Source organism: Micropterus salmoides, unplaced genomic scaffold, assembly GCF_014851395.1.
Source record: "Micropterus salmoides isolate LMB-PRFRI ecotype aquatic unplaced genomic scaffold, ASM1485139v1 Ms_hic_scaffold_23, whole genome shotgun sequence".
NCBI lineage: Eukaryota > Metazoa > Chordata > Actinopteri > Centrarchiformes > Centrarchidae > Micropterus > Micropterus salmoides.
Window position 1 is genome coordinate 4,149,457 of NW_024041484.1, and position 15,927 is coordinate 4,165,383.

The 15,927-nt window shown below is 40.4% G+C and overlaps 2 protein-coding genes across 2 annotated transcripts; both read right to left on the minus strand.

Moving 5' to 3' along the window:
• Positions 1–1,286: 1,286 nt before the first annotated feature.
• Positions 1,287–11,237, minus strand: LOC119918498 (ankyrin repeat and SOCS box protein 13-like). The gene is made up of 7 exons (XM_038739277.1): positions 11,104–11,237; positions 10,732–10,954; positions 9,131–9,318; positions 8,735–8,891; positions 7,949–8,083; positions 6,687–6,878; positions 1,287–6,182 (listed from the first exon to the last, which is right to left on the minus strand). Exons 2-7 carry the CDS (start codon positions 10,772–10,774, stop codon positions 6,055–6,057), a joined length of 843 nt encoding a protein of 280 aa, XP_038595205.1. The 5' UTR covers positions 10,775–10,954; positions 11,104–11,237; the 3' UTR covers positions 1,287–6,054.
• asb13a.1 (ankyrin repeat and SOCS box containing 13a, tandem duplicate 1) lies at positions 10,956–15,411 on the minus strand. The gene is made up of 6 exons (XM_038739275.1): positions 15,268–15,411; positions 14,356–14,543; positions 13,799–13,955; positions 13,575–13,709; positions 11,464–11,655; positions 10,956–11,361 (listed from the first exon to the last, which is right to left on the minus strand). Exons 1-6 carry the CDS (start codon positions 15,308–15,310, stop codon positions 11,207–11,209), a joined length of 870 nt encoding a protein of 289 aa, XP_038595203.1. The 5' UTR covers positions 15,311–15,411; the 3' UTR covers positions 10,956–11,206.
• Between the last annotated feature and the right edge of the window lie 516 nt (positions 15,412–15,927).

Here is a 15,927-nt window from a genome sequence, read left to right on the forward strand (position 1 = left end):
CATCATTTATACATGCTTTAATCCTAGGGACTTCATACTAGTTCCTACTGTAACTTCTTGAACCCCATTGACCCCCAAATTCACCTTAAAGCCCCTCAAAGTCTGGGTTCCATCCTTAAGCTTTTCTTAATTACACTAAATATGCATGACTAAATAAGCAAAAATCCAAGTTAAAGTTTTGAAAAAACATCTTTGGCTATCGTTTATTAAGAGTTTAACACTCCAAAACTCCAAAATGCTGCTTCATTCTGATTGGTGCATGGAAGTCACCTATTTACAACAGAGCTCCACCCCGTTGTATGCCCACATTAAATGAGGTTCAATACTGTACAACGATGACCTTCTTGTGGGTGGCAGACATTGCTTTTAATGAAAGGCGTAGGAGATAGCTTTTAAGATATTGTGGGACAAGATGGTATGCTGACTTTCAAAGACCTAAAAGAAGCTAAAACATTATTCTTTAAAGGATCAAATGACTCTGTGTAATGTGAAAAGTGTTGCTAATGTTATGAACCCACAGAGTAGTAATCACTCAACTCTGCAGTTCCAGTCAACTGTTTCAGCTCATTGTTGTGGGCTGCCCTCACCTTTACTGTTTTGGTTCAGTCCCGCCGCTCTCATCAGCTGTTACCAGCAGCAGCGTTTTCAGTGAAAAGCTCTGATAATCCCTCTGTACACTAGCTGCCCAGCACCAAACAGCAGACAGACACAGACAGAGAGTTGAGCATTTGCTGTAGCTGCTGATGGAGAGTGAATATTGAACTTACATGTGATCGAGTGGACACAAACATGACTCCAAATAAATGCGAATGTTGCTAAATAAGCAACCAGCTCCAAACATGTTCGCCATATTAACTTTAAAGGTGATAATTTGTCAGTGACGTGTTTACAAGCTTGTTTACTCTGCCTCCAAGTGACCAAAAAAATAAACCCAATTTAGCGCAGCTTTAAATCTAATTTCTATTTTTGTACTGCACTTTATGCTTGGGATGAATGATGGAGGAGGGAAGGCAGGGAAAGTTCTGGCTTTTTATCTACTTACTTTTTATGCTAAAGAATTCATCTTGAACATTAGCTCTACTTTAACTAATCTACGGTTGGGACACAGCACCCTGCATCCTGCATATGAAGCTCAGTGCTACCAAAGCTGTACTGTCAGGATGAAGCATCAATCATGTGGTTTCTGGTTTGTTTTTACCAGAATAAGTTGGCAGCAGACAGACTGAAGCCACCATGAGGCCCTTTGTATGAAAGCTACATTCATGCAAAAACAGGAGGACAACAAACACAATCAACACTATAATTTATTAAATAAGTCAACACATTCGGAGTAACACTTCTGTACAGTTTAATAAGATAAATATTTGACACATTTTTGTGGGATGACTCCTGAGTTTTTTTTAACACCTGGAACAGAACATGAGATTAAACCTGACTTTATTCACTTTTAATAAGACAACACTTAAAAAGAGAGAAGTGCCAGTGCTATTTACTGTGACAAACCAGGAGGAAAGTTTGAAAACAAACCAGCCAAGCTTTCATTCGATCAACATGAAGTTCAACATTCCTATTTTGGAGCAAGGGCCATTTCTCATCTTAGATAACTGGACATTCCCTACATGTCTGCCCTCCTCCTCTGCTTTTTGAGTCCCTTCAGCAAACTTTCAAGTGCTTAGAAACCAAGCATGTTTTGGAGTGGTTATTTCAAGCCATAAATAGAAACCCCATCTGTATCAGGGTCAGATATTTGAACAAGTCTTAAAAGGAACACTCCATGTGAAAGACAGATCTGTCCTTCAAGCTTATTTACAGGCTAATATTTTAATAAACCAGACTGCATTTTTGTAGCATTGAAACACTGTCAAAATATCTTGTAATGATGGAAGATTGGTTTCTAGGAATTTACATTTTCATTAAACAAGTGGCAGCAGCTTGGCACATTTATGGAGTGCAACAGACATGCTCCACATTCAGGCCAGCATCGTGCAGCCCGGGCACGTTTAGCGAGAGGGCCAAATGAGGGGAGTGAGTTGAAGGATTTGGACCAGGGTCTGAAAGCGTGAGATATTGCTTTTGAATGCATTGTAAAGATCTGTCAGACAAACTGTAAAACACACAGGTGCAGACCTCCACGAGAGCTGACAGATGGCCTCTTGCTCTTTAAAGCTGCATAAGGTAACTGCGCCTGCTGGCACCTCCAGATGTTTGTAAATCGGATTAAGGGCTAGGACTAAATGACTATACCAGTGCTTTTGCATGTTTTCCGCCTTTTACTACAACACTGTACACTGCTACCAAATATTTTGAAAACACACCAAAAGATTTGTTGGGACAATATTTTCCACGGATTTTAATTTCGCTGTGAAAATGAACATAAAAAGTTTCAACAGCCTACCTGGTTTGCAGGGACCTTTTGCTGCATGTAATTCTCCATCTCTCATTTCTATACTGCTGACTATCCAATAAAGGCGAGACGTGCCTCTACCAAGCAGGAGTTATAGCCCCAAGAATAAGAACCCTAGTAAACCTCCCCAGTAGCCCAAAGATTTCCATCCATCTTGCCAATTTTGCACCTCAAGATTTATGTCCATGCCAATGTTTAGTGGCAATGCAGGAAAGTCAGTGCTATATGTAGTGAGGTAAAGAAATCTTCCATTCCCAGGAACAAACTTGAACAAGGCCTCAGTTTTGCTCTTGTTAGTTGTTAGATAGTTGTGTGAAGAATGAAACAAGAGAGCTGGTTTAAAACAAAAGAAGTTCAAACCCTGGCCCCTTTCTCACCTCCACACACGGTGGTGATGTGGGTATAATGCCAGATTGTCAGTTTTGGAAAGTTACAGAAGTGGTTGGACACAACCCCTGTAATACGAGGTCGGAAAGGTGTGGGGGGAGGGGGGGTTCAACAGCTATTTTACCATCCGACAAGCAGATTCAAGACCATAAGCAGTTCAGAAAAGTTCAACTTTATGCAAATGTCCCCTGATGTGTGGGAGCGACAACCAATTATACTTTTGATTACCTTGGGGAACTCAACATCAGCGGTTAGCAGCTGAACTGTAAATGTAAAAGCACTTCAGTTAAATGTGGGAATACTCCTGGGCGGGAATGAATGGACAACATCGTAGGTGGGGCATAAGTGGTGTTGCAGACCTCCACTTTGGTGTATATGGCTTCCTTCAGTCCTCTTTCAAAGCATCTGTCCTCTCCATCCAGAATTTAAACATAGTTGTCCGTGAAAAAGTGTCCCTTATCCTTCAAAAATAACTAAACTGCTGAGTTTTGACCTGAGGCATTGGCCCTTCTGTGTTGGGCCATCAGTTGTTTAGTTTCCCCAATATACAAGTCTGCGCATTCCTCACCGCATTGGACGGCATACACTTCATCACTTTTCTTGTGCTTGGGTGTGAAATGTCTCTTCAACCAGGTCCAGCTGCCTTTGATTTAACCTTCCTGGGATAACTATGACCTGGATGACTGAGAATCTTCTTGTGCATCAGTATAGTGGCAACAGGAGAAAATAACAAGGTACATGAATGCACCAACCTGGACAGTGTGAACAACTCAGCCAGACAACTAGATCCTGACTGGGATGACATTAGTTCATGGCAGATTTTATCAGTATGTACAGTATGTCGGCCAGTAGGAAACAAGCTAAGTGCCAAAAATATGTTTGTAGTAGTTTAGAAACAGTGTCTCCATTATATACTGTAGTCTGTCTACCACAGGGCACTGAGAAGTTTATTTTCAACTTCAACTTGATGGTGCTGGTGAGGGGGGGGCTATATAATAATCCATGTTTTTAATCCCTTAGCTTAGGTTGGGTTCTAATGATAATGTAACTTGTAATCTAGGTTCTGCCCATGGTTTTTTCCTTTCCACTGTCGCCAACTGCTTGCTCATGATGGGAATAGTTGGGCCTCTGTAGATAACACTACAAAGAGTACGGTCTAGACCTGCTCTATATGAAAAGTGCAATAAGGTAACTTGTGTTATGAATCGACACTATATAAATAAAAGTGAATTGAATTAACTTTCACAGAACCTTGAAAGTCTGGAGAAGCAGAATAATCCTCAAACAAGACTCTGCAGGTTGATTACCACGGCATGCTGCAATAAATGTGAGCAGAACTAGAGAGAAAGACATGGTATGCTCTGAAAAATGTAACGCATGTTTAGTACTTTTTTATAATGTTAAAAGTATCAATGTAGTTCAAGAGGTAAAACATGTTAAAACACAGACTAAATGAAGGTTCTGTAGTTACACAGCGCTGTACTTTGTTCGTCATCAGACTCGGATAAGGACTGTATTAAAGTCAGATGAACAGTGGTGTGCTACCCTTGGGTTGAGATGTATTGGCAAAAACAAAGGTTTTGTCCTTTAAGTTTGAATTGTTTACTTCTTTTGGGTGAAGAGGTGTCCATACCTGCCAACAAAACGTAATTTGTGCAAACAGTGGTTTGCAATTACTGTAGCTTCTGCTGCAAGCCCACTTTGTGATTTAGGCTGATGAGATGTTTATTATTTTTCATATAAAATGGTGGCCTGGTCTCCAGAATTACTTAAACAAAGTTCACTGTTAAAGACAGTGTGCGCCAAACAATTTGATTTATGTCTTGGTCTGAGGTGAAACAGAGATCACACATGGACTAAAACATACATGACTTTTGAACTAGCATTGTGTACCCACAAACAAATGTCATCTTGTAATGTGCTACACATGTCTCCAACTTATCTTCCAGGCCTGATTCAACCAGCACGGATAAATACAAGTTATAAAACTTCCAAAATAGGTAAGGTCAACTTAGAAGAGAGCCAATAAAGCAAACTAAAACACTTTATGCAAGACATTACAAACTTCCTGCACCTCCTTCTAAAAATACTGATAAAAGGCCGCGCTGAACTCTCTGGGTCCTCTATAAGCACATTTAATGGAGCAACAGACACAAAGCTATAAATAGGCAGCCAGGATCACTGCTTCCTCGAGACTTCAGTGTCTGTATCAAACAAAGGCTGTTGCCAGGCGCGAGGTGTGATTCACAGGAATCTGAGATGAAGGTGAAGCAGCACCTGGTCAATGTCACACTGAGTGCCGCTGTGACAGCAAGACTGCTTGGCATTCCTCTGGATGTTGTTTTGATTCTAAAAAAACCTTTCCAGAGAACGTTGACAGAGCATGCACGCAATGTTACTCAGCAACAGTTTGCAGTACACCTGCGAGTTTAAAGATTTGCATGCATTTTCCCAGCAAATCCAGGATTCAGTCAAAAAAACACTTATGATGTTGCCTCTGTTGCCAACATCTATGCCATCTGTCTTCTTCCTCTACCTGAGCTCTGACACTTACTTCAAATAAATTACCCATCTAAAATGATCTCTAATATTAAAAGCACTCTCTTCTCTTGCAGTGCATGTTACACTTCTATTTATTTAAATGTCTAACATTAAATGCTATTTAAGACTTTTATAGCTGCAGTTTATAGTTAAGACTGCATACTTGGCAACAACTAACCCTCACTATAAAATAATCTTCGCACAGTGAAGATTATCTTCACACTGTAATGCCGGGACGAGTCTGCACTGATATTATTGCCTTGCAAAAAGGTCACTGTGTCAGATTAGGCGACACGTCTGTCCCCACCAATGATAGCTCACTGTCTTTCTCCACTTGATCTGGAAGGATATGCCAAGGGCCGACTTCCCCAACAATATAATCCTTATGATAGAAGCTGGCATGAATGAAACGAGCTCATTTCTGTTCCCAGATGCCCAAATCTGGCTGGTCAGGCCATTATTATTATTATTATTATTATTAATCTTTTCAGCACATAACTGAACTGATATCCTATAGTCTGATCCAGGCATATGGTGCATATATTCCACAGACTGACAGGCATTCCAGTTGTAGTAATGAAAATTTCTTACTTGAGGTGCATGGGAGAACACTGTGCTTGTCACTAAAATGTATGTCTACTATTATGATATCTAATGGGGTGGCAGCTTTGCTGACTTGTGCGGCAGCTCTGTGAGTCTTCAGTCTTTCCTCCAGACGACACTCACTGATAGCAGAGGTAGCTTATGATGAGCTTTGGTATGTTCAGTTGAACTATGACCTCCAGAGCTCTGGTGCCCAGCCTCTTCCTCACTGCCAACCTGCTGAGCTGCTGGAGACTCATAGGAGTGGCTGCAGACAGAAAAAAAAAAAAGAAATACAAAAAAAATCAAGTCACAATAACACCATGGGACTGGTAAACAGATTGCAATATCAATTAGCTAAAACTGAATGTATGAGTATTTTCAGTGAGATTTGTAACTAAATGTAACTATGGAAAGTATGATAATTCTAGTCTTATTTGTTTGTATTTAAAGTCTAAAAACTGCTGTGCATTTCTTGTTCCACACTGTGCTGCACCTTCTAAATAAAGCTCTGTCCCTGGAATTAAGAAGTGGAAATCACCCCCTTCTCATATACCAGCTAACCTATACCTGACTAGCTGTATATATGAGCATCGTGGTACACAACAGGTGTCATCTGTGTGGGACTTCATGGAAGTGAAAAGCGATCCTTGCCTGCCATCAGCTGGTGCTATGTTGACACTACACCTCTCCAGGAATAAAGGCAACTACACAAACTGGGAGATCTAAAGATTTGTTTTCTATGCAGCCCTGACTTTCGTGAATAACTTACTCTCATAAAACTGTAGGTAGGAGGCAGAGGGAGAACCTGGCGTGGTGTAATCAACAGGTTTCCTGTTGTGCTGATCTCTGGCGTAGACGTTGGCCCCGAACTCCACCAGTATCTCTATCATTTCAACTCGCATGTTTTGAGCAGCGTGGTGCAGCGGAGTCTCATGTAGCCTGGCAGCATTCACTTTAGCACCTAAAAGGAAAAGGACATTAATGTAATTTATAAATGAAATTGAACTTAATCAATGTCTGCCCTTGAAGGATAAGGCTGCCTTTTCTTATCGCAAACAAATCTCATCAAAAGATCAACCCTATGTCGCAGAGGAAGAAGACACAGTGTATCAGGTGTTGGATACACACACAATTGTTATTAGAATAAATTTATTGTTGGTTTTGATCTTTTCATGTGATTTGAAAAAAATCTAGAATATCACGAGCCTTGTGCTTAAACCTTACAAACACTACAAATCACTTTACTGCCAACCATAATCCATGGAAAACATTTTACAATTACTTCAATGCCAGTTGCTTAGCTGCCTATATTGTTAAACCACAAGTTCTGGTGTCAAATCTGATGTGCAAGACGAAGTGTAGGGGCGAAATCACAGTGTTGGGAGATCCTCTTGGTCTATCTCAATCTGACTCTAAAAAAAGGTGGACGACCAATCGTATGGGTGTGACGGTTTACTAACATCCTCCATATGGAGTCAAGTTTTCAATTTCCATCCACAAGGTAAATCCCAACAGAGCTTCTCTCAAAATGGAAAACATTTGGAAATATCCCTGTTCTTATGTGTTTTATATGTTCTACAAAAATAAACTGCATTTTCACAATAATTCAATTCATATTCCTATGCAATGTAATGCATTTATTAACAAACTCAACTCTGTTATTTGTAATGTAATGTAGCTCTTACACAAACAATAAAGAGTGTTTGGTGTTTGGCAACTAATGCTCGCATGTCAGAGCTTTTGTAAAAAAGCACTAATAAGGAAGAGTTTACAGATTTGTCCATACTTGCAACTGCATCATGACGCTTACTTTAGGCAGATACTTTACCTATCTTATTCACGTTTCAACTACCTGCATGTTGATTTTCACAGGGTGCTGAAAAAAGTGGCTACCTGGAAGAGGGGGGATCAGTCTAAACAAACTGCTTTGTCAAATGGTCATTAGTAAAGTTTATACAATTTGTAGTTAATAGCCTAAAACATGCCAAACTGCATGTTTGGCCACACTGATAATTGGAGTATGACGCTTACCTGCATTGAGTAGCACTTTAACACAGTCAGTGTGTTTGTTAGCACAAGCCATGTGCAGCGGGGTCCCGTAGTAAAGGTCATATGACTCCAGACAGGCCCCCATGTTAATCAGGAGCTTCACACATTCTGAGTTTCCTGAAAAATGATAGGACAATATTGTGTCATATACGCTGTTTTATAAAGATTACCGTCATGCTTAAACAGATGGGTAACTCGATTTCACAGAAGCTAAGGCTGCTTTCACACCTGCAGTTCAGGACAAAAGCAGGCGTCTTGTACAGTAACGATTCAGAGCTAATGACTGTGGGATCGCTTTCAAAAAATGTTTTATAAACTTTTTGAAGTACACAGAGTACAGGGACATTTTTTTTTTTTTTACAGCTTTTACCCTAATAATCAGGGTAAATACCTGCACTGACATGTATACGTGGTAAACAAATGATTTGCATTATTATAGCTTATAAAGATCAACTATAAGATTGCTTCCTGAACACATTTCACAATCAGCAGATGGATTTATTAGCTTTAGAAATAATGCTCAGATCACAGATCTGCTATCAATAAATCCTGTGGTTGGTTTATTTGCTTTCTCATCACAAGCGATCCGTACCAGAGTTCTATTGAAAGTGGGCCGAGTCCACCACCAGGTCTGCTTGTGTACGCTTGTGCTTGTTGTTGTGCGCACCTGAGTGGCATACCAGCCCAAATGAAGCGCACCAAGGGGGTAAACTAAATAAGGGAAGGTGTGAAAGCCAAAAGGCACGTAAGTTGAGCTGAGGCACTCACCTCCCATGCAGGCCTCATGGAGAGGTGAGGCTGTGCGGGACGTGAGGGTAGGGTTGACTTTGGCACCATGCTCCAGCAAGAGCCTTACACACTCCAAACTTCCAGCTGAACAGGCATCACACAGCGGAGTGCTCCCGTCTACGTTCCTCGCGTCCACCTGAGATGCATCATGGGATTTAGGATGATACAGTATATATATATATTATAGTTATATTATATTTTGTTGGGCAGAATCTTTCTGTGTTCATTGCAATATATATCATGTTTATGAATTTAATGGCTGTGTGGGAAATGTGTGGGATAGTTTAGGGATTAGGTTTAAGGAGACACCGATAGCCGTTTTCTACAAAAATCACCCCATGACATGGCAGACAGGCATCTGTCTGTCGCCCTCACCTGGGCTCCAGCATCCAGCAACAGCCGTACACACTGGGTCTGTCCACGGATGCAGGCCTCGTGCAGCGGCGTGATGGAGTCCACCGCCACGACGTTGACTGAGGCTCCGCTTTGTATGAGGTGCTGCAGCTGGACGGCCTGGCCGAGGGACGCTGCCTTGTGCATGTCTGTTCTCTCTGACCAGCAGCCTGCAGGGGAACAGGTCACAAGAGAACATGTGTAGAGATGGGTAGTAATCAAGTATTATCACCTATTGTTGTTCTTATAGTATGGTGAATAAAGAAGCATCTTAATCTTGTTGTATTATTGTGAAGGTTGCTATAGTACATAACTGTATATTAAATGATTTGTAATAAATTCTGAAAATAGTGAGAAATGTTGTCAAAGTTATCCAGCACCCAAGTGACACCTTCATACTGCTTGTTTTGTCAGTCCAAAACTGATTAAAATTCATTAAAATAATCAAGTAAAAGCAGCAAATCTTCACATTTGTGAAGCTGGAACCATGACTAATACCAAAACAGTTGCCAATTAAATTTCTGTCAATTAGCTGACTAACTGATTAACTGATACTAACTGGACTTCTATAAACTGTTAAGTAATTTAACTTTCATCCTATTTTTTAAACTCTAAATACATTTTGTGTGCAAAAAGCTTATTTTTAAAGTAACTAGTAATTAAGCTGTCAGATAAAGTAAACAGTACAATATTTCCCTTTGAGATGTGGTGAAGTAGAAGTAGAAAGTGGCTAGAAAAGAAAATACAAATCCCTCTAATGTGTACTTAACTAGAGTACTACTTTGTTACTGTCCACCACTGGGCTTAGCTTCGGCTACCTGAAACTAAGGCAAGGAATAGAGAGGTTTTTCTATATTTTGGCTCTGGATGGAAAGCTATCATCCATCATGACGGTGTAAATAGCTGACCTTGAGCCACAGTGCTTTAAGCGGGAGCCCCCTACCCCTGTTATCAAGGCATTAAAATGTGCAACAAACAATTACAACACAAAACACCCTTCATAATCTTGGCACACAGCTTGGCATTCTACTGTAGGCCTATGTGTACAGCGCTGCTTGTTCAGTGGGCTCCTTTGGGGCCAAATTTCTTTTTACTTTGATACATTTGAATTTTTGAAGTATATATATAGTGTCTTATCATATTTACCTATTGTTATACTTTCTATTTGTTCGAGTTACTTATGAACTATAGGTAAAATTTAACTGCTAGTAAAAACTTGGCTGGGGCAGAGGGGCCGCTGCAGCAAATATCTGAGTGACTCCTCCTTATCTCACTTTTAATAAGACTTGAGAGCTCTGAGTACTTTCCTGTTGTCAGCACCGCATAATTCCAATGCCATTTTCTCACATTACTATAGTCAATGTGTAGTATACTATACGTCAAAGGCTTTTTATACACACCTTCTGCAGTGCCACAAATGTTAAAAGGCTGGCTAAAGAATCAGTAAAACGTGCCAGGAACTGCCGCTTGCTAGCATGTTAGCTTGCCCGCTGATGGTCCTAACATACATGTCAAACTGGGTCGAGATCCAGAAAGCGATAACGTTACTCTCACCGGTCCTGTTGTCTTTATTTCATACTCACCGATGTCTCCAAAGAAATACGGCCGAGCACTTTCAATTTCCATCCTTTGTCTTTCCTCTCCGCGCCAAATTAACAACGTTAACACAGAAACGGAGACACGAGATGTTTGTAATCAGCCGGGTCCGTGTAAATATTTACATGCGGCAGAAGCCACGTGACATACCCGGAACTCCAAGCCATGCTGGGGTATGTAGTGTTTACACCAAACAGGTTATTTCATGATCTGTGAAGAACGACAATTTATTCTACGTCAGGATAGATACTGCATAATACACTACATTATATTACAATACAACGAGATGGACAATTAAAGAAGCAATGATGACATCAATCCTGAGTCACATGACATATCAAAGAAATATGGTGGCTAACCTAACATTTTATTAGCTGATATGTTGTCCATGATGCTTCTTTTTAGAGTGGAGACATTTTAAGAGAATATCACCAGTCTCTCTTACAGGTTTAGAACATCAGTTCAGGTGTCACATAATGATGTGGGATGATCACAGTACTGGAGGTAGCTGTGGATGCGGTGGGAAATGTCCAGCTGACCTATGACCTCTAAGGCTCTGGTACCAAGCATCATCCTCACGGCGATTCTACAAAGCTGCTGCAGGCTCAGAGGATTACCTGTTGAGAAGAAGAGGTTTATGCTATGCTGAGTCAATAGCAAAAGTGAGAAAAGAAAAAAGGCTGCTAACAGCTCCTCTCTGGAGCAGTGCATGAACTTACTTTCATAAAACATGAGGCAGGCGTAAGCAGGAGAGGCAGGTGTTGTGTAGTCTATGGGCTTCCTTGCCAGGTTGTCGCTGGCGTACACGTTAGCTCCAAACTCCACCAACAGCTCGATCATGTCCACCATGTTGACTCGTGCTGCATGGTGCAAAGCTGTCTCGTGGAACGTGACAGAATTCACGTTGGCACCTGGAGGAAGTTAAGACGAGCTTAAGCCTGTTTGTATAGATTTATGGACTCATCACAGCTGAAATGATCTGTTGCTCGCTGCTGTTGGTTTTTTCAAAGATATTCCAGACGGAATTCAACACTAATCTTACGCAATTCAATGCGATTCAAGTCTCTGTAAGTTGAATTTCATAATGTACTAACATTACCAAGAGCCAAAACTTGTGATGTTGAGCATACCACAACTGTCCAGCAGATGCTTTTATTGCATTTTTTTGTTTTTTAAAAATAAGAATTTTATATATATAAAATATATATTACACTTTCAGTAGAACACTGGTACGGATCGCTTGTTATGAGACATTTATTATATGTAAACCAGCAGTTCCTTTAGCAAATGGGTGAAGCAAGATTAATTCATTTTCATTGTTTATTGTACATTTTAATAAGGTTTCACCACATTGACTACATTTTTATATTACGTTTTTAAAACAAATCAAAATGGAAGAAGCAATGCTCTTGCATAAAACTCTGTATATATCTCATTCTGCTGCAGCTTGTGCTATGGAAAACAAATCACCACGGAGGGGTGCTGTGGTTAAATGTTAAATCACTGATTTCAGGGTGAAAGGGACAGAAGTTTGCCTCCAAACATCACTAAAGCAAGACTTGAACCAGGTGCAATGAACAAGACCAGGCTGGCAGCCTGCAACGACACTGGCAAGAGGTTGTTGCCTACAAATTTTTTTTTGATGACTTGTATAATCAATTGGGGACTCTCTCACATCTAAATCATCAAATTACAAGGGATAGCCCTAACAAGCTCAGCAAACTTTTGCACCGGCTGAGCATAAGTTCATACAGTCAACACTCAGCTCTACGTTGTCCAACATAAGTTTCACACTAAACTCACCTCTTTGTTCAGTTGCACCACCCCTACTTATGCTTTCACTTAAAGGTGCCCTGTGGACTTTTCTTCCAAACAAAGTAAAGTCATGTTTACATTTGGTGTTACTTGCCAAAACGCATTGTGTGCATCCTTGAACTCTAGCAAATCTAGTGTCTAGTCCATTTCCTTCCTCATAAAAAAACTGCCAAGCTGATTTTAAATTTTATTAAATAAATAATAGAAAGTACAAAAATAAAAGTATTTTTAGTCCAACATTGGTTACATCCATACTTTTACTTGCTAGCAGTCTTCTTCTTCCTGTCTTTGCTGGGACATTGCTGCATATCTTAGCGCATTACATCCAGCTTTAAATCCGTGGAATAGTGTGAAACCACTGGCAGTGCTGTGTATTACGTAGCCCGTGCACAACAAAAATAATAAATGGGGGCCCACTCATATAAAAACAGTTCAACAGAGGTAGTAGAGGTCAAAAACTACACAGGAAACCTTTAACTAAGTTGACTGAATGAAAACATTATCGCGGAGTAAAACGTCATTCATGTAAAATGGGAAAGACACCTAACTTCTGTTTAATTAAAAAGGTGAAAGTAATGTATGCTTTCATGTGTGAGCTGTTTGTCGGTTACCTCATTAATAATTCAGGTATCATTTGCCAGTTGCTTCTTTTGTATTTTGATGTTTTGTGCCGTAAAAACATTAACAAAAGGTCTGCAGAAAACGTCCATCTTACATCTTACAGAAAAGACTTCTTCTTGCTCTCTCCATCTTTCTAACCATTCACAATGACAACACGTAATAAGGAATGACTTACACTTGCACAGGGGAGGTGTACATTTGAAGTTATATCTTAGTATAAAGGTAGAGAGTAACTCTTTGACTACTTTCAAACTAAGCTACTTTTGAACTTACACATAGCTAGTGTGACAGCCTGCTGGCCTTGGCATTGAGAGAAATGTAGGACACAACCATTCAACACTTTCCGTTTTAAGGACCAATTCATTCTTTCTGACACTGCAGTCGTCTTGCTGACCTGCATTAAGCAGCTCCTTGACACAGTCCACGTGTCCTTTAGCACATGCGATGTGAAGGGGTGGACCAAAATGGACATCATACGCCTCCAGCATGGCACCGCTGGCTATCATCAGCCTCACTACTTCAACATTACCTGAGAGGAATGTAAAGTTTTACTTACAGTGGAGACGTCTGATGGGGTATGACTGGTTGAACCCTGTCTTATTGCTGCTTAAGATTTACCTTGAATGCAGGCCTCGTGGAGTGGCGAGGCAGTGAGAGCTGTGAGGGATGGGTTAACTTTGGCTCTGTACTCCAAAAGCAGCTTGGCACACTCCAAGCTGCCAGAAGCACAGGCGTTACACAGAGGAGTGCTGCCATGGATGGTCCGTACATCCACCTGGAAGAGCAGGGTAAGATTGTTACCAACATTTTAGCGGCACATGCTAGGCTTACTGGGAACTATCACAATGTGAAAAGTGGATGATATAAATAAAGTTTATTTGCAGCTCAGTCTGCGAGGACTTGGCTTGGGAACCGGAGCGTGGACCAGTCATACGGACTTTTAGCTGGAGAGGTGCCAGAAAGTCCACTACCTGGGCACTGCCAAAGGTCCACGGTAAATACGGAGACTTTCTCGTTGCTTCCCAAACCTCACAAATGTACTATTAATTAATTAAGCCTGCACCATTTTATTAGGTTCATGATAAGATTTAATCTAATTTCTTTTAATTTCATGTATAAAAGTTAAGTTTGGTCCACTATAGAGGGAGCATCATGGAGTTTTGGTTTTATCCCACCTGGGCTCCAGCCTCCAGCAGCAGCCGGGCACAGTTTGGATGAGCCTGTATGCAGGCTTCATGGAGCGGAGTGATGTTGTCCACCGTCACCATGTTGACTGATGCTCCACTTTCTATCAGCTGTTTCAGCTGCAGGGCCCTGCCATGGGACGCTGCTTCATGCAGGGCAGTCCGGTCTGCCCAGAACCCTGATGCAGACAGTAACACATGAACAGTACTTTTACAAACACTTGGGAACAATGAAAGCTTTTTTCAAATTTTACATTTTCCTACAAATACTTGTAAGTCTCACAACTTTAAAACATATTTTAACAAAGCTAATACTGTAACTCTTACCTCTTTGTATTTGTTTCCACAACATTACAAACAAGCCTTAGTTACACTGTAGACAAAATCATGCATGTTCATAAAAATTCTTTTACTCTTTAAAACTATTAAACTATTAGTTTTGGCTTATAGGCAAAATCAGACTGGATGCTAGGTAATAAATAACAGTAATATATCAAAGAAACGGGTAAATTATTATTGGTGGCTGAATTAACGACTATATGTGCGACCAAAACAATAAATTCCCTGTGTGTGTGTCTTGGCTTAACGTAGTTTCTTTAACGAAATTGTGTAACTTTGAATAACTATTTTTAAACAGTTAGCAGGCCTACATGAAGCAGTTCTGGAACTGCCAGAACTCGCTTATTAGGCTACCTACGGCCATGGGTGACATTACAGCGTATTAATGTGCCGGCTGAAATCTTCAATTTTAGATTTGAGACTGCAAGTGACAGTTGCACGAGCAGGGCACGAGCCGGAGTTGATATGATTAGACGTCAACAAACAACAAAATCGACTGCCATTCGAGACATTATTGAGGCAGCTGACATTTGCAGTGTAAGCTGTTGTGAAAACAGTTCTCACCGATATCACAAAGAAACGAACGGCGTGCTGCTGTCACCTCCATGTTTCCAAACACCTTGTGCTGGACTACAGGCGAACCATAGGACTGTAAACATTAGCCAATGCAGCAAGTATCGGGAGACCTGCCAGAGACGCAGCAGAGAATTGTGGGAGTCGTAGTTCACAGGTGTTACGTTTCCTGTGACTTTATTCTTGAGGTATTTCAGAGGTCTCCAGTTCAGACATGAAGAGACAACTCATTCCATTCATTCAACTATTCCATAATGCATTTGTTGTAATAGCCAGACTTAAATATTTTATGTTTTATTAAAATAATTGAATGCCTCAATAAGATCCACTTCAAAAATCTTAGCTGTTTAAATTTATAAAGCACAGGACATAAATCAGACTGCAACATCATTTTAATTTTTAAAACCTTTACTTTTTTGTAAGGCATGATTCTCAAACTGCAAATAAAATGCTGCTTTGAATCCTAAATTCAATGCCCGACATACAGTTAAGTCTTAAACTTCATTATTTGAATATCACAAAACAACTGTTCTGAGGGCGCCTTCTTCTCTGTGGTGGTTTGGTTGTGGCTACAACAACAATGCATACAATTGGTACTAAATAACCAGTATTTTTATTAAAAGTCAGTTCAGGGTTGATTAATCTTCGGCC

Coding starts and splice junctions, on each gene's coding strand:
- LOC119918498 (XM_038739277.1), bottom strand. CDS start 10,774: ATGGAAATTGAAAGTGCTCGGCCGTATTTCTTTGGAGACATCG. Junction 9,319..10,731: donor GTATTTCTTTGGAGACATCG/GTGAGTATGAAA, acceptor GTTCCCCTGCAG/GCTGCTGGTCAGAGAGAACA. Junction 6,183..6,686: donor CTACCTACAGTTTTATGAGA/GTAAGTTATTCA, acceptor TTCTGTCTGCAG/CCACTCCTATGAGTCTCCAG.
- asb13a.1 (XM_038739275.1), bottom strand. CDS start 15,310: ATGGAGGTGACAGCAGCACGCCGTTCGTTTCTTTGTGATATCG. Junction 11,656..13,574: donor CAAGGAGCTGCTTAATGCAG/GTCAGCAAGACG, acceptor AACTTCCTCCAG/GTGCCAACGTGAATTCTGTC. Junction 11,362..11,463: donor CTGCCTCATGTTTTATGAAA/GTAAGTTCATGC, acceptor TCTTCTCAACAG/GTAATCCTCTGAGCCTGCAG.